This window comes from Buteo buteo, chromosome 24, assembly GCF_964188355.1.
Source record: "Buteo buteo chromosome 24, bButBut1.hap1.1, whole genome shotgun sequence".
Lineage (NCBI taxonomy): Eukaryota > Metazoa > Chordata > Aves > Accipitriformes > Accipitridae > Buteo > Buteo buteo.
Genome location: NC_134194.1, coordinates 13,258,082 through 13,278,875, shown reverse-complemented (window position 1 = coordinate 13,278,875; position 20,794 = coordinate 13,258,082). Strand labels below are relative to the sequence as shown.

Genomic DNA, 20,794 nt, shown 5'->3' with positions numbered 1-20,794 from the left:
ATCAAAATGGAATTATTAAAATAGGAGATTGGCCATAACTTCAATCAGGATAAGACTTAAAACATACTTATGTGGTTCTCACTGTAACACAGGACCATGGGAAGACCTTGGAACATGACTTTCCTATCGTTGCTCACTGAGTTGGGGCATATTTCATCTAACCACAAGCCACATCCATCCCTGTCAACTTAATGAGAGAATAAACATTTAAGGAAACGGATTTCCCTTGGGACCTAGCATTGTTAAATTGTCCCTAAGTGTTTTTAGTCCGTTTATGGCTCATTCTCTGTTTCAAGCTTTAAAAAAAAGTCACTAAAATTCCTAATAAGGAAAGTCTCGGTTGAAGGACAGAGTAAATGACAATTTTCACGGTTTGTACCACTTCATGTAAAAAAATCAGTCATTAGTTTCATGATTCACACTTACAGGCAAGAGATGAAAATAACTTCTTAAAATGTCCTAGAAGATATTCTCAGGAATTCTGTTACAGTACTATAGTACTGAGCTGAAATTTATTAATGACAGTGAAACTTACACTGCTCCCTTGTTTTGACTCTTTCTCTTATTGTCTGAGTGGCAAAGTAAAAGCCTCTAAATGTGCAATGCTATTTTCAAAGTGAGCTGAAAGAACCAGGGACTCGTGGGTTTTAGGCCTCCAGTGGTCAGTGCTCTTTTGTGCTTTGTTCACAACACTTTTTATGAGGTATTTGGAGTGATTTATGAGTATTGCTTTTAGAAATCAGATCCTCTGGTAGCCTGTATGTTTACAGGACACTTACTAATGTGCTGAAATGTAGATTATGAGCTCTCATCATTGCTGCTATTTTCAAACTTTCAAAAAAGAACATGATGAAGGATAGAGGAGTTACATATGTTGGTGATAAGGGAATAATGGAAGGGAAGCAACTGCAGAGAGACTCAAGAGCATCCTAGGAGCTACAATGGCAAACAACCGCTATGAGTGTTTTATTTTGAAGTGAAAATCGTGATGAGGGAACTTGGCTGAATTCCAGTCGTATAGTAAGAGGTGCAAGTGTTTAAATAGTTGCGAAATTACTTTAATCTTTGACATTGTTTTCCATTTCTAAAGTGCTAATGTACAGTGAAGTACAACAACAATAAGAATTTACAGGCAAAATCAGCGGCAACTAGTACCCTGGAGAGGTACAAACAACACTGCATTGCTCACTTCTGCTCTTGGGCATCCATACATGCGGCTAGCACACATGTACACCCACACATTCATACACATTTCCCCCGCCCACCCCCATATTTATACATTCTTTCTATATACATATGTGTTTGGCTGTTCCACAGTACTTCCATGGCAGCTAAATAATTGGATGCGCACTTCCCTGGGTTTATGTGGCACCTTCTCTGCATTGTTTTTACTTCAGTAGCCTCTCTGGCGATTGACTGGGAATGTGGTTAGCCCCTACACTTTGCTGCTCTTGTGACATAAATCTGCCTGTTCCTTACTGGCTTCCTTCTAGTGCTATACTGAGAAATTGTGCACCGGTCCATTTCTTCACCTGGGCTAAACGTCAAACAGGTTGGTGTACAAAGAGAACAGACTGTTCATTCCAGTGCCATGTTTGTTCTACAGTCAGTTTTGCCATTCAGGGTGTCACAGATGGCCTCATGGTCCCCATTGCTGGAAGCTTGGCTGCCAGCAGACACATGGCCATTGCGCTCTGTTAAGAGATTGAAGGTGAAGAACTGGCATGGGTCCTTTTGTCTGCTGCCTTCCTGTAAGGGGCTCAGGAAAGAGCTGGAGTTTTTCCATTCCTGGAATGTGCACATCTCCATATGTGGGTGAGTGATTTTGCTCAGGTAGCCAGGGCTGGGAGATGCTGAAGATAATGTCCTCTGACTGCCACTTAGGAAACTCCCGCTGTCTTCCAGAGAGTCTTTCCTAGGGTGTTCAAAGGAGCACCGATTCCAGTTTCTGTAGCTGTAGGCCCACCACCCCAACTGCTTTCGACGGTGGCACTGGCATTTTAGGATCTGTATAAAAGCCCTCTTGAACTCTTTGCTTGAGCAAGGGTAGATGACTGGATTCATGCAGCTGTTAAAGTAGCCAAGCCAAAAAATCACCTTGAAGATTGTTTCAGGAGGCTTCAGAGCCGAAAAGAGAGATCCTGTCCAGAAGAAACAAGCAGAGACAATATCTGAGATAATTGGTTTGTCTGCCTTTAGGAAGGGTAAATGTCCCATCAGATCATTGTTAGAATCTGTTTATTAAAAATCCTTAGCGCATGTTGCTTTCATTTTTGGTCTTTTGGTAATAAAATGTTACTTTTGTTATTTTTAAAGCTAATAAGGAAATACTTTCCACCATCTGAAAGCTAAAGGAGCACATAATTGATGTAGAATTAAAACATAAAAAGCAGTCCTTGTGTTTATATGTACACACCTGTTGCACTAACATCTGTTGATCCCAATGAAAGATCAAACCTCCATTGTCCAAGCTATTGCACAATGCACACATGTGCTGCCTTCAAAGAGCTTTCGCTTGTCATTTTTGAAGAAAAAAGTCTAACTGTTCCCAGGCTTCTCAGAAGGACCGTGTTCAGACACACCTTATAACTTCTAATACATTCTCTCGCAGCTGCTAAACATCACCCCATTTATCTTATTATGATAGTACAAACCTCTTGAAACCTGAAGTTAATTGTGGTACTTCCCATATCTCAGGCATTCATAAAAGTGGTATAACCCAAACAAAGAGGTTATTTTATGAATACTTCCTTTTTCATTCACAACCAAATAATTTCCCTAAAGAAGCTGACCAAATGAAAAATTCATACTGGGAAGTCCATTTCATGTACTTTTAGTATTAAAAACATGCAATTGATCAGTTAAATTTAGCAAACGGGGCTTTATAAAAGAATGTATGACATTTTTAAAGCAAAACAGGCATTCAACAATTATCCAGCTGGGAAAATACCTTTGTGCCTGGCTCAAGTAATCAAAAAGTGGTGATTCAGGAGAGAATTCTTATGTCAAGTACTGGAGTTAGGTTTGAAGAGTTTTTCAAATGGAAGGTGACATTCAAGCCTGAATGTCACATCTCTGAGAAGAGCGACCTTTTACAATGGTGTGGTTTCAGATTCCCCGGGCTATGAAAGCAGCTGAGTCAGTTGTGACTGTGAGGATGCTTTAGTGGGGAGTGATATGATTCTAGGCATATTTCCCATCTCATAGCAGTGTAGAGGCCACAGCTTTGGCCTCAAAACTATGCAAAAGCACTTCCTAGCTTCTTGGGTAAATAGCTCTTATGTGCCACAGTAGATACTGCTGTTTATCTAGATGACAATGCTGGCCTGGTGCTGACTATAGGGGTTTGAGTCTCCTTAGCTCACAAGAAAGCCAAAGGGAGGTAAGTATGTGTCATTCCTCACACACCCACTGCCCTTCTCTGTGTGTCAGCTAGTCCGTGAGCTGGCTCAGAAGAGAAAATAAGATGCTGAGATGGCATTAGCTATCTGAGAGACTCTTCCCCCCTTCACTTGGGCAATAGGAGTCAGGAAAGATCCTGTGAATCTGCAATAACAGATTTTTTTCCCTGGCAGTGTTTTGGTATGGTGCCAGCTAGCACTAGCTCTACCTACTGCCTTGGAGCTAAGCAACATGCTAGCCATTAAGGTTAAAATGGAGGTTTTAAATTACAAGGTTCATAGTATTTGTTTCATGAATCCTGCACTTTACTGACTTCTACTCCCTGTGCAAGACTCTTGTAAGTTGAACCCATGTCCCTTACTGCTTTGTTGCTGCTAATGATTTGCAGCGTTTGACCAATGCCTCTTCTGTCCATCTGGTGGAGATTCTACATCCGTTCTGATTGATACTGCAGAAAGTACAGGGTACAACATGTCTAACATCAGAGAAACTATGAATTGTATTTGATAAATTGCCATCAGATAAATCAATGCAAGCACTTAAAACTGTGTCTTGTGAGTGTTACGTACTTTTTGATGAAAGATTCAGTGACAATTAATGTGATTCTATGAAATAAGCCCTTAAATAGGTGTCAAATTCTTATAAAGCTTTAGGAAAAGTTGATCTCAGTTCAAAACTGCAGCCAAGATGAGCAAGATGCTCCAAAATTTCCCACATGCACAGTTGCAAACCTTTTCACAATTCATTTTGTAAATAATAATTGCTAATATTTTCCCTTCAGTTTGGGGAAAAGAGAAGCTTTGTGACTTTACAAAATAAGTACAAAGCATTATTATGTACAACAAGGAACCTTTTGAAGCTCATACGGATAATTTCTTAATTATTTTTCTGGTTCTCCTTTAAAATATAAATGAGTTTTAGCTCTGAAAGCACAGTAAACCTTGTGAAGTGGCTAAAGAAGTCCCATTTTTTCCTATGTGTGAATGTTGAATGAGCAGTGGTGAATTTTTCCAGATCAGTTGGTTTGCCTTTCTCTCATACTGTAACAGTTGAAAATCTACAGGACATCCCTCTACCAGATTTAAATATTTTTAGGCAGGTTATATATGGACAGAGTAAATGCTGTGATATACTTTTCAATAAAATAAAAAAAAAATTTAAGGAAGTTTACTGACAAATTTTGTTAAATTCTCTAAGGACAAATAAAATGAGCTAAGCTATATAGAGAAGAAAACTAGGAAACAATGTAGATAAATGAGTTATGCTTGCATAATCTATATTCCACATGAACTGAATATAACTACATACAGTAAAGACTAAGAGACCAAATAGGGAAAAGGGTAAAAAGCTGAGTGTTGAAAAATGGCTAATCTTTGTAAACTGCTTCAAAGAGTATGTGTTCCTTAAGGAAAAAAGGTAAGGAGCTTATGCTTATCTTACACTTAACTCATGATAATCTGTTTTTCAAATGCCATTTGAAAAAAATGACATGCAGGCCATTTTCAGCAGCTGCAGCGTTTTCAAAGCTCTTATATTAAAGGGCAGCAGCACAAAAGAGCAGAGAATTTCCTCACAGCAACCCTGACTGACAGAGGCACTTTGTGTTCAGGCCTGATTCTAGAAAAATCACTGAGCCCTGATCAATCATTTAAAAGCTATCATGACTCTAGCTGAGTCATTAAGAGAAAATATGGAAATAGATCAGTTTAGAAAGCTGTGTGATAGTGTGACTTGACAATAAAGATCAGCATTTAGCTACAATAGTAAAGTTTTGAAACTAAGAAATTCAGGAATAATTGTCAAGGAGTTAATGAAAACACTCATCATTAAACACTACTTCATTCTCCACTTTTTCTTGGTTCTGCAAACAGCACAATGCAAGTGTTGCTTGATTCATAAATTATACACAAACTAGTAGATTAAGTTTTCACAAGAAGGTAAGAAAGTATGCTTTTCTGAACAAGGACTATTAATTTGATAAATAAGCCATTGATTTACAGACTGGTGTGTTAGTTGCTCTCAGTTCAGACTGATGTATTAAAACTGGATAGAATTCTTCGTAACTCGTCTACCCTTCCTAATATATATATATATACGTGCAACTGGTCTGAAGGGAGATGGATTTCATCTATGAATTTTGTCTATGGTGTAGTGCCCTATTACTTCCTAGTTTTTTTCAAAAATCAGGTGGTAGGTAGACAATTATTCCAGGAAGGCCCTAGCAATAAGAGAGGTCACTGCAGTCTCAGTGAGAATAAATTCGTATATAGGAGCACTACTCATTTGCTCTCAGATAGCACTTTTCATCTGTCAGTCATCCTGACTTCGTGCTATCCTCCTGATTTTACCAGTGGGGAATCTGAGCTGGGGGAAGGTAAAGCAATCAGCTGAAGGTCATATGCTAATAATTTTCACCAGTAGGAAAGTTTTTGTTTTACCGAGAAGAGACCCATGAGACCTGACATGATTCTCTTAACCACTAGAACTCACAGTGGGTAGGTAGTACAGTGCATTCAAGTAGTGTGTTTGGTGGGTCCTGCTGCCTTTGCCACTACCCAAGAAAAAGCAGAATTCAAGAATATTTCCTGAGATTAACAGAAACTGGTTGATGCACATGATCAGATACATTGCTGGCCTCGCAGAGGCTATATGCAATGACTACATGATTCTAGCAAAACTCCACCTATGAAGGGATCCATGGCTAATGAAGGGATCCTCCACCACCAAAAGCTACAGATGCTCTGAAATGTAGTAGTTTTGTAATACAACTTTTGATCATGGTGAAGGAAAAAGGACTGAGGAGACATGACAATTTGTCTTTAAAAACATAGAAGTTACCTGCAAAGAAGGAGGAAAGTAAATTTTTTTCCATGTCTACAGTGGCAAATATATGAAGCACGGTGATTTGAATTGCAGCAAGACAAACTGAGATTATGGATTGGGAAACACTTTCTGTCTTCCAAGACAGAAAAATTCTGGAACATACTGCCTAAGAAAGGTGTAAAAATGCAACCCTGGAGGCTCTTAAAAACAGAGTAGACACACGTCTACTGATTTAAGTATAGCTGATCCAGCTTTTGGGTTGGAGGATGCCCTGAATGACCTCTTCAGATCCCTTCTATTCCTTTTTTGTCTGATTAACTCTGCAGAATATAGCTGTGTTCATCAGGAAAACTTTATGGCTTAAGTTTTGGCAGCCCAGCAGAGTTTTACATTTGCAGTACTAGAATCCCACTGACAATGTAGTCTTAGATCCCCTTGGTAAATATATCCATTATTTAGGTTGAGGATTAACTGTTAGAAAAATGGAATGTCCAAGACAGATACTTGTTTGGGCAATTATTCTCTTCAGGCCTTTGGAAAGTTTCTGGGTTTTTGTATTCGGTCCCTCCTCACTGGGTGGAATCCTAGCCTGAGTTTTCTACAGAGAGAAGAAAAGCTGTTCTTTATTACCCAGAAGGTGGTTTAGACGGATGTTGCCATATATACCATGTACTTCTAAATATAGTTTAATTTGGTGACTATTATGCAAAGCTCCACTGACTTTCACCATATAAAGATATGAAAAATATTTTGATTAGCTTGTATATTTTTAACATTACCCTTTTCCCTACCTTGTTCTTGGAATTAACAACAATACCTTTTATTTAGCTGCGCACATGCTTTACCTCATAATTAACCTGTCAGGAGCAAACAACTGCGGGCTATTTTGGTACCTTGATAAAATGATAAAGCTAAGCCTACTAGACACACTCTCTAAACATGAGACTAGTATTTCCTTCCTTGATCTCCAACTACTTTCCCATCGCAGTCTGATAAACAGATTAAATATTTCCCTGTACTGATTTAGATTGCTTTTCAAAATGGCTGGAAAATTTTACATATGATTATCTATCTCCTCAGTGATCTATTTGTGATGGGGCTAGCCAGAGCGGCTTCCCTACTCAAACTGATCGCTCTCTTGATGCTTCATGTTTAACAGCTTCACCCTAAGAGAATGTAAATTTTCTATTCTCTTTTATTTTTCTCCACTAAACCCTGTGATTTTTTAAACATAGCACTGCAATCTTATCTCTGATTGCACCATTGACACCAATGAAGCTTTTGCAAAGCCTGCGTCCAACACAAATGGAGAACCAGAAATATTTCAGAAACTCAATCAACTTGATCATTTTTTATTGTTATTTGACCATGCTCACCAGACTTGATAGAGCTGTTCAGTTTGGAAATACACTGAGCAACAACAAGTATCATAAAAAGAAATTAAGAAGTATTTTTTTTAGGAAAAACTTATTTCATTTAGGGTCTGACTGGTTCTTTATAATGAATGCTTTATTACACAGAAAGTAAGTAAAGCACCCTCAATGAAATTAGGGAACATTGTGGGAAACAATTTGCCATATTAATTGTCTTAACATATTCTGCAGAATATCTGTCCAGAACATCACTGAGACATTAAAATTCAGAGTCCACTGGAGTCAGTGGGAGTCTCTGAAAGCCTTTGTAAAGGCTCATAAGGACTTCAGTGGTCTTTGGAAGAGCCCTTAAAATAGCAGGGTGAGCAGCAGGAAAATCTTCTGGACTGGCTTAATCCCAATACTCTTAATTAAGCAAAACTCTTCATTGAAGGAGGTTTTATTATAGCCCTCTGCAGAGGAAAAACACATACACATGCATGCACGCACGCACGCGCACACACATACACACACACACACTCACTTTCTAATGTCTCATATTCTTTCCTGCTCTGCTATTTTTCTTCCATCTAAATATCTGCTCCTTTTCTACTTCTCACAACTGACCACTGTATTCATAGAGAAAGGAGGATGGGAAAGTTAAGACCTTCTATTTATGGATCCTTAATGTAATAGCTGGCAAGCTTCTTGACAAAAGTATAATACACAGGACATGTTTGAGTTTCCACTTCCACTTTAGGGAAGAAAGAACTTAACATCAAAATTAGGTCTGCCAATGCAACCAACCAATCAGACAAAACCCCCAAACTACGTCCAGGAGAAGGGAGAAAACTTGCCACTCCAGTTGTATGCATATGCAAGGTGATGAGATACTAGTGATTAGCTGGAGTTTAAATCTGAAGGATAACATATAAGATAATGTTTATGAACTAAAACTTTTGAAAATGCCTTTGATATCTCTGTGCCATTCTGCTCTGTGTGCTACTTCCTGCCACACAAAGGAAATAACTATGTATAAGTGACCAACAGTTGTTTCTGATGACAGTCATTTGTGAAATATCACTGGGTTCCATTTTGTGGTTATATTTCTTCCATTCCATTCATCCTTCATGCAAGGAATATATATATATTTATACGTGATGCAACTGAAAGCCAAGAACTTAATAGAATTACAAAATTATTGCAGTGGGAAGGGATGTTACAGGGTCTCTTGTCCAGCCCCCTGCTCAAAGCAGGGTCAACACTGCATTAGGTCCCCTGAAGCCTTCCCTTCTGAAGGCTGAAGAAGCCCCATTCCCTCACCCTCTCCTCACACAAGGTGCTCCAGCCTCATGATTGTTTTGGTCGCCTCCACTGGACTCTAGTTTATCGTTGTTTTCCCCTGCATCGATGCAGTACTCCAGACATGGTCTAATGAGTGTTGAGTAAAAGGGTGTAATCACTTTGCTCCATCTACTGCCTCCGTTCCTGTTATACAGCCCAATATGCTGCAGCTTGCATCTGATAGGGGCATTTGAATAATATTACATCCTATGTTAATGTTTGTGGGAGTCATCCTCATGGGAGATGGTATTTTGTGTGTGTATTTTCATGAATGCCATTATTTATTATTTGTACCCAGTGGAAGGAAAATTTTAAAATATTAATGATTTTTAAATTTAAAATTAAGCACATTCTCCTTTACTGTCTGCCTTCTCTTTAATATCCCTGCTTTTTCTTTTTCCATCCAGGCATGTTCACTTTTCAGTTACTTACTTCCTTTCTTCCTATTAATGTTTAAATATTTATTTCTACTCTCCTTATGTCTTATTTAGTTTTTAACTCCAACTGCTAATCTCTTTTCTAATCACTTTATGTTGTGATAATTGACTTTCTATTAATTAAACATCCATTTTTAATAAGTTGTGTATTTGATATCAATTAAGTATCTAAATTACTTATAGAATCATCAGTTCTGTTCAGAATCAAGTATTTGATACTTAGATTAGATAATAGTTGAGCAGAAGTATTGTGAATTTCCTGGATTTAAGGAGAAAAAGTCTCCATGGATGAGTTTTGGTTTATCAGGTGCTATGTTTTCTGCCCATTTCAAAAAATTACATTTCAAAATCTTTTAAATCCAGTTTTGATTAGACAAGAGCCAACCTAGGGTGAGTGTATGTTCCTGTTTACTGGAACAAATACAACATTTGGGTTTTTTGAAACAAAATAGTCTGGAGTTGTTTACGTACTTCACTGTGTGTCAGTTGATATTCCAGTAATAGCAAACTAGCTACAATAAAATATGTCGTGAAACAATAATGGGGTAGAAGGAGAGGTTCACTGCACAGGTTTTTGTCATTGTCTTAAGATTAAAGAAAAGCCATAAAATTTGAAACTACTTGTCTTTATTCATAACAAGTAGAAAATGAAGTGTTTCAAAGCTTGAAACACTGAGTGGGGGTATTCTGGAGAGAAGGTGGAGAATCAGTAATAAGTATTTGGAAGTTTTGTTATAGAGTTTGGTCAATTTTAAATAGTTAAGGTAACCTTGGAAGGCAAACATATCCTCCCTCATTCAGAGGAGAGAATTATTCTATTTTGGTGCAGATTGGAGTCATTCTGACTCGAGTTAAATTTCAACTTTTCAACATTCCACACAAAAGAAAATTCCAATGTTTTAAAAATTGCTGTAGTGATGAAAAGCATTGCAAAATAAAAAATGATAACAAATGAGTTCTGAAACATGAAAAACAGGAAGCTTCAACAACATCAAACCCTGTCTCTCAATCTGTTCTTGAGAAGACAACTTCTGCAAACATGAGTATTGTTTTGCAAGAAATTTGATTTACGATGGAACTCAGCCTGCCTGTGAAAAGTGATTTGACCAAATTTGTAATGTGATCAGCAAGAGACTTTCCCAGTGCTAGGCAGTTGATGTCTGCTGATGGCCTGGCTCGGAACCTCTGCTTCTCCCCTGCAATTCAAGCTGTAATTCCTGCTGCAGCCGTAACTGTTGGTAGCTGCTAATGGCTGAGTTACAGCCACTTCATAATGAACAGGGAAAGCTCAAAGGCTATTTGTGTATAGCTATTAAAATTCTCCCTGTAAAAATAATAAGCTGCCTCTGACCAGAGTTGTTATGAGTATGAGTTTAGAGAATGCGGAAAGGATGTGTTCGTCTTTTAAGCTTTCTGCGGTCCTTTTTACCACATGCTTAGCCAAGTCAGCATGCCAAGGTTTTAAAGCTAATTGGATTTCTAAAGCTCCTGATTTCTTTCTTTCCAGCATTCAGTGTTTGTTTACATTCCCCTGGACTTATTTAATATAGGACCACCCCCCACCCCCCACCCCCAGTTTACAAACAGTAGAGGATGAAATAGAAAGTATGGTTATAAAATTGAGAGTTGGTCAGGCTGGGAGGGACTGTAGGCCTTCTGGAGAAGAGGGTTAGGATAACAGTGAAAAAAGATCTTGAGAAATAGGAAGAGTATCCAAAATCAACAATAAAATTCAGTAAGGAAAATGAAAGGAAAGATGGCTAGCATTTGGTTATGGTTTTCAAGCATGTTGGAGTCTCTGTGGGATGCCTTGGGCTGCATATCCCAGTGGCTGTCAGGCTGGCGGACACCATGGGAATCACGGTAACCCTGCAGTCACCAACATGCACTCCTGTGTTTGTGGGTAACTTGTGTGTGTGTTGGGGGAAAGCACTTCACTGTTGGGGAAGGAGAAATATCAAATAAGGAGTAACTGACTAGACAATGATATTGCACAAGATAATGTGGGAGAAATAGAAATACAAACACGATGCTGTTGGAAGTACAGCTGTTCTTATTTTTCATTGTATTAATAGGTATGTTACGTATATGCCCAAGGATCTAGGCCAGCTGTTAAGAAAAGTGTCCTGGCTGTGAGGAATTTATGTTCTAGAACTACCTATAGCAGTTGTGGGATTCTCTTTCCTGGAGCCTTCTGGCTCTACAGTGAGCCAACAGTTGTGAGGGGTAATGAAAGTATCATTCAACCAGTCCTCAGCCCTTGAGTCTTTCGTTTCCCTGTTTTCCAGTTGAGTCAAGGAAGTCACAGAGAGAAATCTCCCCTAACTGTCCTGACAGGTTAAAAGTGGTTTATACTCATTCCTCCATCCCGTTCAAACAGGGAAATAAATCTTTGCAAACTAATACATTATTGGTATTAACTAAACTCAGTAACTCCTACCAATCTAAGGCCTGATCCTGTATAAACAAATGCTTAAGCAGACAAGTGAAAGTAGCAGACATACACAAGTGTAGAATCTGCCCATAAAGAGCACATCCCCTTATGTGTATGTTCATGAGTAAGAACAAAGCCTAAGGAAAACATTTTCCTTGCTGTCTCATAGGCTGAGAAAGGTTATTGTTTCTATTTTCTTATCCTAATTAAAATTAACTATTTCTTGTCATCCACACTATCTCTCTCCTAAAGGGTATCTCATACTTCAGATGAACAAATCACTTCTATGAGACCTGCATGAACTTCATTCACAATGGCTCAAATTTGAGAGCCTTTTAAAGACTCCAAAAATACTTATCTAGAATGGCCAAAATAAAACCAGGACAAACTCCGTTGAAGCTTTGCTGATGGAGGTTGTAGTACAAATAGGGATCAGATCCTTTTACTAAAACCCAGAACTGCTACACCTTCTTATATTACAAGCAATTGTAAAGCAGAGTAGCTATATTTGCATTTTTAAAGGGACAGTGCCTATGTATTTAACCACAGAGCTACTAACACTGGTACTCCTGGCACAGTAAGATTGTCTCTGATTGATAGGCAGAACTTAAGAGATAGTCTATCATTTCCAGAGATCCTGCTCTGGTCTGCAGTCTATGACTGTCCTTCCTACAGCATCATACAAAAGATAGTGTTGATGCATAAAGCTTTGAGAGTTGAAAATTATTTTTAAAACCTTATGGTACAACAGACCATTTGCAAGTTGGTATTTAGACGAGCAATTGAAAAGACAGGAGCTTTATTTGCCCAGCCCAGAAAGAAAAAGAAAGAGGAAAGCTGTGGTTTAAAAAAGAACAATAAAAAAAAAAAGCAACAGGATTAAGGTTTTTCATGCCTCATCTATAGTTGTCATATTAGCAAAAATTCTGAGTATATATTGAGTAACAAAATATGGAGATACAAGATATGGAAAATACACGAGATATGGAAAAATTCCATCAAACACTTACATTTTTGACACAAACCCTATATATCCTTGCATACTAGTCTACCACCTCTCAATCCAGAATAGCTATGATGACTTACACCACAGAGAGAGTTCATTTGTGTTTGAATTGTGTTGCCCTCTCATAAATATGATAAAATCAAGATCAATTTTAGTAAAAATCTTGTTTGGTACTCTAAAACTGACAGTAGATAGGGTCAGAAACCTGATGTTATTGTTATTATTATTTTGTCCAAAAGAGTTAAGACTTTTGCAGCTTGCTAACTAGAAAGAATATGGGCTAAGTTTATGCTTGTTTTGCAAAGGATTAGCTGATTAAGGGAGCCTAGAAAAACTAATCTAAGTCTGCTGACATTTCATTTGTTATACTTAAGTATCTTCAATTACTGGGCATGCTTTGGTGTCTTTTTCTCTCCTTCTCGCTTCTGACTTACAACTGAGGTGATCTGCCTTGGACATCATTGGTAAATAACAGGACTCTAGCATGGAATTGAGTAACACAGCTACAAAGATATTGTATGAATTTGCATTATATTTTTTCTCTTTTGTTACTTAGAGACTGATGGTTATTGCTTTTTGGTTTCTAGGTATCACTTCAAAGCCCATCAATATAGCTCAAAATCTTGCCATGGGCAATGGAGGAGGACTTTAATGAAGATACTAAAAAACCCATCACTTTTTGTTCATGTCTGTATTTCACAGATAGGTACACTAAAGAACATGCAGCTGAGGTCCTGAGGTATGGCCTCAATGCTTTAGGACCATATGCACATGTATAACTTTACTCAATACTTTCATTATGACTACCAACCTGAGCAATAGCACATGTGTTTACAAATGCTGTTGGCATCAGGGCCTTGTGTCCACTGCTTTGCTGGATGCTGGATGCTGAAAGTAGTGTTTCCTCTGAAATTATCACTTCTCTTTTGTCTTTGATTTCAATAGTTTTGGGATTTCCTATTACTGCCCAGTGGCTCAGTCCAGAATTTTGTTTTCGTTGGAGCTTTCTGATCACTGGAGTTGCTGCCATCGCTAAGGTTGAATAGTCAACATGAGTTGATGTCTTTGTATTTTTTCTGTATTGCTTTGCATATTTGTTTTTGTAAGACTTCAAGATTTCCCTTTGTTCCTCTGACCTGCAAATCAAAAGCCTACATAGGAAGTACCCCAGAACTTGTGCAGTTTCATCTGCTTTGATAACAATCGGTTTTGTTCTAGAAAGTAGAATTCTTTAAGTAACTGATAATTGGCATCCTTTGCAAATGAAAAGGCTTAAACCAGGGCTTAAGGGATGCTATTTTAGTAGTAAAATGAATCATCTTGAAATAATCTAGTCCTCTACATGTGACAAAACATGCTGTACTGGTCAATGAATGCCCTTATGATGTTTAGTTTTACAGGAATTGGCTAGAAAATAGGAGGAGAAGGTTCCTGCTATCACCTGTGCAGTTGAACATTGTACCAAAGATTGACCTGCAAATGGGCAGAGGGTCAGATTGCCACATATATCATTAATTTGTCCAAATTCTGTATAACTATTAACTTGAGGGCATCAAATCTAGAGAGCTAGGCTAGTTAGAGAGGGGAAGAGGGGGCAAGACCAAAATGAGATGAAAGACAAACCAGGCCTAAAGCCTTGCAGAAAGCAGAACCCGGTAGCATTGACAGCACTGGACCTAACATCTTGAAGTGTTTCCCATGGGAAACTAAGTGGCCTAATTTGGTATTCTTGGTGCAGAGATGCAGAGGTTGGCCTGATGTAACATAAATCTACATACTGTACTTGAATAACATTTTATTTTAAGAAAAATTTCATATTGGCTGACCTGTAGCATGAAGAATATTTTATGTTCTTTTTATTATTTTATAGAGAGGTTTCAAAAGCTTAATATATAAGGATAGTCAAAACAGTTGTATCTTCATTATGAGGCTCTTGGGACTTTATCCCACTGCCAGTTTAGTTACAAGAATTTTGTTTCTGACTTCAGTGGATAAGATCACAGGTTTTGTGGGAGCAGGAGGGAGTTGGGTTCTGAACTGGGAAGTAAATAATGCTCTGCTGATCTCCACTGGAGTTAAGCAATGGGCTGGGGAAGTTAGTTAAAGTTGGTTTAAGTACTGGAGGTGCTGAGTTTTCCCTTTGGGGGGGGTTGGAGGGGGTGTATCTGGGAGAAGACTGGCAAGCCACTTTGATATCTTAATTAACAGGAATTAGACTAAACTTTTACCTAGTAGCCAGGGGGAAACATATGATCCGTCATTTTGGGTTCATTTTTTAAATAAAACCATTGGCATAAAATTGGATATTCCTTTGTTTAAAGGAGGGAGTTTTAATGAGTGTTACCTTATTTCTGCAGGGCTCTAGTATCTACATAAAAATATTTTACTCAGCGTTTTTCAGCAATGCATATTTAATATAGTCCTGATGCCTAAGAAAGGACTGTATGAGGGGGAAGAAAAACATTTTTAAAGAAGCAAGATATTTACTCTTCAAAGCTGAGTCACTGAATTTATGGCACAAGAAGTTGTCTCAAAGACACATCTTCATTTCATTTTTTATGCTGTACCACAAATAATTTTGAGTAGCACCACAACTGTTTACAGACATGGAGCGTTTATGAATGTGCACAACAAGGATATTCTATAGCTCTATTGCTATCTGGAAAAAATATCTGGTAGCTACTGGAATAAAACCAAATTTCTCACATGATTCTCTTTGATACCAGTTTTGCTGCATCATCAGGTGCTTAACACTAAAGGTAGCATGATTCAGTCCTACAAAAAGAGATTGTGGGTCATTCTTTGTTCTGATTGTGTCATGATGTTCAGTACGTCATAGTGCCAGTGCTGTAATTGCTCTCCATAGCTGTATAGAGCTCTGTCAGAGAGCTTTCCTTGCAAAGCCTTTTGATTGTTGCTTGAAAAACAATCTGTGAGTGTTAATATTATTTCTTTTCCTTTGTCATGGAATATTTATTCAAGCAACATCCCTGCTTTCAGCACCTCATCAGTTCCCAGTATATATCTGCTACCTGATGCCATAACCCTTTGTCTGGGATATCAAAATGGGTAGCTGCAGAATGTATGGAAATGCTAGAGTGGAAGAATTATAGTTTTGTCTGGGAAACTAGTAGAAGAGCTGAGAACACTTTTAACATGAAGGAAACTCTTCTACATATAAGCAGATTTGTTAAGACGTGGTTTTGGGGTGTTGCAGAAAGAATGTTTACTGACTTGTCAAATGTTTTGTGGTTGGATCCTCAGAAATCCAGAGCTGCTCTGCTAACGCCATTCTCCAGAGTCATGGCATTACTGAGTGAAACAGGGAGCAACAAAAAACAGTAAAGATGCAGATGTGAGGGTATGATTTGGGTTAATGATGCAAATATAAGGTGTGAAAAATACAGGCTAAGGAAGAAGCCTATCCTTCCGGTAAAGTGAAGGTAAGTATCTAATCTGGACTCAGTAGCAGAAAAGGTATTGCAGTTTGCAGTCCTACACTGATGAGTGAGTGGGTTGTGATTAAAGCAGTCCAGGGCACCTATGGAGGGTTTTGTAAATCATCAGTACCTTTTGGATTCTACAGTTTGCCTATCACTGAAATTTATTTCATACCATTGTGTGCTTTTTGTAAGGGTTCTTAATAGCATTTCATTTAATTTTGTGACTTCAAGACACAAAGCAAAAGATTTCTGGTATGAAGAATGCAGCACTCAGCAAGAAGTCTTCCTCCACTGCTGTATCCTCTTCTCCAGTTAAGGATGGCTGCATTATGCATGTCACAAAAAGGTCTTTTCCCCACCTGTTTTAGTGAGCAATGCTTTAGTCATGCCTAACATCATTAATTAACTTTGCACTGATACACAGAAATGAAAAGTCCAAGGTTCTGGAGTGTGCTGAATAATTTAAAAAAAGATATCAGGGACAAGGAACAAAACCAGCCCTATTCCTAGTCAGCAAAACAAAGGGAAAGTACCTACTGTTTAAATGCATGTGGATACTATATTGGGTACTATGTATACCTTTTTTCTCCCTTTCTTAGACTAAAGGCTGTCAGTTAAGAGTTGGGCCCCTGAAAGGATTTCTAGGCAGAAGACAGGAGAGCCAGCAGGCTTCATTGCAATGCCAAGATGCTGATTTTTTCACTCTTCTAACCAACACAATGGTAACTCTTTCTGAACCTCAGCTCTGTGGGGCACCAAGTGCTCACAGCACTCAAGTGAGCGTGTTGGGGGTTACAGACACTCAGTCTGTATTGGGTCAGAGGCCACAGCAGTGATTTTAGCCCTTCAGCCCACCCAGCACCACTACCAGCACACAGTGTGTTGTGGTGGAGGCTCGCAGCCTGTCACCTCACTGATGCCTTGGACACAATTTATATGAAAGATAAAATTGTATTGTGACAAGCAATACATTCTCCACTCAGGTGTCTTAAGCAATGACTCATTAAACCTCACAGGAAAGACCAGGAGTTTTGAAATAACTTCTCAAAGGGAAAACTGACACTCTTTCAGGAAACTTAATTGTTTCTCACATGGCTTCTGCCCTGTGACCATAATGTTTTTAATGGACTGGTCTGCATCTGTGTTCATTGACAGCATCAGTAGCTATACTGGCTTCTGCTAGCTAAGGATATGCTCTACTGCATTCACATTTGCTTTTTTTCTCCAGAGTTCCTTCAGTAATACAAAATCAAGGAGGGAATCTACTTTATCAGGGGATCATGACCTACTAGCTACATATCTAGTACTACTACTGGTACAATGTGGTTAAAATATATTTCTGTCCACAGGTATGTATTTTTGCAATGGTTGGAAACTTGCTCTGTGTTATAAACTTTCTTTAAGAGCCAGCACAAGGGCTTAAACTTCAGTAGCCAAAGAGAACTTTGCTCACAATTTTCCTTCTCTTTGGATTTTTTCACATCCTTAACATTAGCTTTATGCAGATCTTGAATCATAAAGATTTTTAAGTTTATGATACATTAAGCTAGAGATTATAAAGTTGCCCTGCAATAGCTTAAGTGGTTGTCTTGCAGTAAAGATTCTAGTCTAAATGGTATTACACATTCACTGAAATTATAATTTTATAATACTTCACTAGGCCAGGTTGCTGAACTCAGTTTGGTTTTCTATAACAGTCTAAAAATATTCGCTTACTACTCAATTAGAAATGTTTTGGTAGGGTAACTAAGTAAATACGAATTCAGAACATTAATAAAGGCTTTTTCTCCCTTTTCTTTTCCCATCTCTTTCCATATTTAGGCTGCCAGATTGTCTCTGTCTCAGAGAAATGAATTTTGGACAGATATGTTTGAGAGCTTACTAATTCAATATCTTGAGATATTCCGCTTCAGAGGTAGTGCTAGTATGAAAGACAATACAAGCAAATTTCAGAAGGACTTGGGAACACAGAGCAAATCAAAAAAGCAAACAAAGGGCTACATCAAATGCTTTAATAATATTTTAAAGTTGAAAGTGAACAAAGTAGCTGCCAAAACCTCACATGGCAATCTCCTGAAATGCCTGAACTAAGCAAGACCTATTGAAACCAATGAGAACCTTTCTGTGGGGATCAGTGGGCTTTGTGTGATTGCTTTTAGGATTTGATCAGTGATGTTTGAACTGAGAACTAGAACTTTTTCAGCTTCCCAAAGCTCAGGGGAGTTTTGCACCTCATCATTAGATCAAGTTCATTTCCATTTAAGACACCTGATAATGCCAGAAGACCTACTGTATTATAGTCCAAACATGTAACAGTAAATTAAAACAAGAACATTTCAGTGCTGAAATTCTGCGTTCTTATCTAGGATTTTTGTTAAAACATCCTATAAAAATGTTTCTGAAACCTAATTCAGTTCAAAGACCATAAAGGGCGATTTAATGTATAAACTCTGAAGATGTGGTCCCCTGATTTGACATCTGCCCCATTACTGAGAAGCACTACCAGATGAGCAGACTTTCTGCAGGCTGCACACTTCACAAAGTTGCAGCATGACTCTCTGAAAAAGCCAACATCAGAAGTAAATCACTTTCACTTCCCTTCCTTTCATCTGTTCACTGCAGTTCTCAAAATGACATCTACATATCATTCATCTGATTTTTTTTCTATGATATTTTTGTAGTAAACATCTAACCCTCTTCCTCCCCCTCCCCTTGCAATCCCTTGATTACCAACTTACCTAGTGGCAGAACAATGAAGAAAGGTAGCCAGCACAAGATAAACATGCCAACCACAATTCCCAGCGTCTTGGCTGCCTTCTTTTCTCTAGAGAATTTAAAAAGTTTGAAAGCTAAGGAGTTCCTGGGATTGTGAGCCTTGGATTTGGTGTTGTTTAATGTGTCCTCGTGAATGTTCCTGTAATGAATCCGTAAAGTCAGCTCCTTGGAGTTGGACATTTCTTTCATAACCCCAGCTTCCAGGTTTTTCGTAGTCCTTTTTGCCACTATGTAGACCCGACAGTACATCACGAGGATGACGATTAAAGGAATGTAAAATGACCCCAAGGAAGAAAACAAAGCATAGAATGGTTCTTCAGTGATGCGGCACTCTTTATCATCCTTGGGTGCTGGTTCTTTCCAGCCCAAAAGAGGCCCAATAGAAATCACCATGGAAAGGACCCAGACACCTAGGAGAGCTAAAATTGCCCTTCTTCTTGTTACCAAAGTTGGATACTGGAGAGAATAACGTACCCCTATATATCTATCTATAGAAATTGCACATAGACTTAAAATAGAAGCTGTACAGCATAGAACATCAACAGCTGCCCAGATATCACAAAATATCCTCCCCAAAACCCAGTAGCCAAGGATTTCCAGTGTAGCAGAGAATGGAAGGACAGTAAAACTCAGCAACAAATCTGCTATTGCGAGGTTAATTATGAAATAGTTTGTAGGGATTCTTAAATGTCTATTGCAAGCAACAGAGAGAATTACCAAGATATTACCTATAATAGCAAAAAGTATAAAGGCACCTAGGATAAGCCCCACAATTATCGCCCTACTGATATCCAAGGCAGGTGAATCCAGATTGCTTGCTGTCTCATTGGAGTTGTTTGCAGAAAGATTGCCATTATTTAGTGCAGACACTTTCAAATATCCAGGTATTGATGAATTGGATTTATGGCCAAGGTAGGTATTCATCTTAAAAATCTTCCTCCATAGCAAGTTATGATTGGATCCCTTGCACAACACGCAGATGCTTTGAGTTCAGTTGAAAGTTATCTCTCTACCCAAGAAGTTGCTGCAAAGCCCCGGCCAGTTTTAGATTGAGAACTCATCTCCCCAGGAAGCTGTCAGCCATGAGCACGTAAAACTTGCACAGCGTGAAGTCCTCTGAAGCCTGTCAGGAATAATAGGCTGTTCAAACTTGCTTAATTTCTCGTACGAACTCGTTTAAACAGAAATTAGCAGGCAGAAGTCTTGGCTGGAGCTCGAAAGTAGCTGTTTCGATCATGACGTCCCTGCAATAAAAGACAGGTTTACTGTTTTCCCTTGTGCATTTGTGGTTCTGTTGGAAGGATGCCCCTGTCTAGCTGCTGTGACATGCGTCTCCAAGAAGGGTTTGTCAGCATTTAGGCAGCTCTGCATGAACTCGCTGGCTGTGCTCACACTGCATGTGCTAGTGACATCACTGCGGCTGGCCCCGTCACAGCGCTAGAGGGCAATGCAGTTCAAGTTAAAACTTGCATATCAAAATCTGAAAGCTAAACAAATGGAATATATCAATCTTAATTAAAGCATTTGCCACATAAATCTGGATTGGAAACCTTTTAAAAAAAAAGTTTCATTATCTGAGAAAAATATACTCACTGGGATGTGGTGAAAAAAGCGATTTCAGTACAAAATGATCTAGCGCCCTTTGCCTTTTGCTCACCAAGGAAATTTATTTGAGTTTATTTTGTAATCGAAGCGAATCACATGCCATTTTAGAGAACTAATCATCTCCCACCTTCTAAGGAAAAATAGGTAGGTTCCAAAAATCCCTAGTTTATTCA

The 20,794-nt window shown here is 38.5% G+C and overlaps 1 protein-coding gene across 1 annotated transcript; it reads right to left on the bottom strand.

Moving 5' to 3' along the window:
• Nucleotides 1–1,051: 1,051 nt before the first annotated feature.
• Nucleotides 1,052–20,363, bottom strand: ADRA1B (adrenoceptor alpha 1B). Its single transcript, XM_075056712.1, has 2 exons — nt 18,980–20,363; nt 1,052–2,141 (listed from the first exon to the last, which is right to left on the bottom strand). Exons 1-2 carry the CDS (start codon nt 19,938–19,940, stop codon nt 1,579–1,581), a joined length of 1,524 nt encoding a protein of 507 aa, XP_074912813.1. The 5' UTR covers nt 19,941–20,363; the 3' UTR covers nt 1,052–1,578.
• Between the last annotated feature and the right edge of the window lie 431 nt (nt 20,364–20,794).

What these genes read in the sequence shown, in the direction of transcription:
- ADRA1B (XM_075056712.1), bottom strand. Translation starts at nt 19,940, where the DNA reads ATGAATACCTACCTTGGCCATAAATCCAATTCATCAATACCTGGATAT. An exon ending in CTTCATTGTTCTGCCACTAG is followed by an intron (nt 2,142 to 18,979) that starts GTAAGTTGGTAA and finishes TCTTCTGGACAG; the next exon opens with GATCTCTCTTTTCGGCTCTG.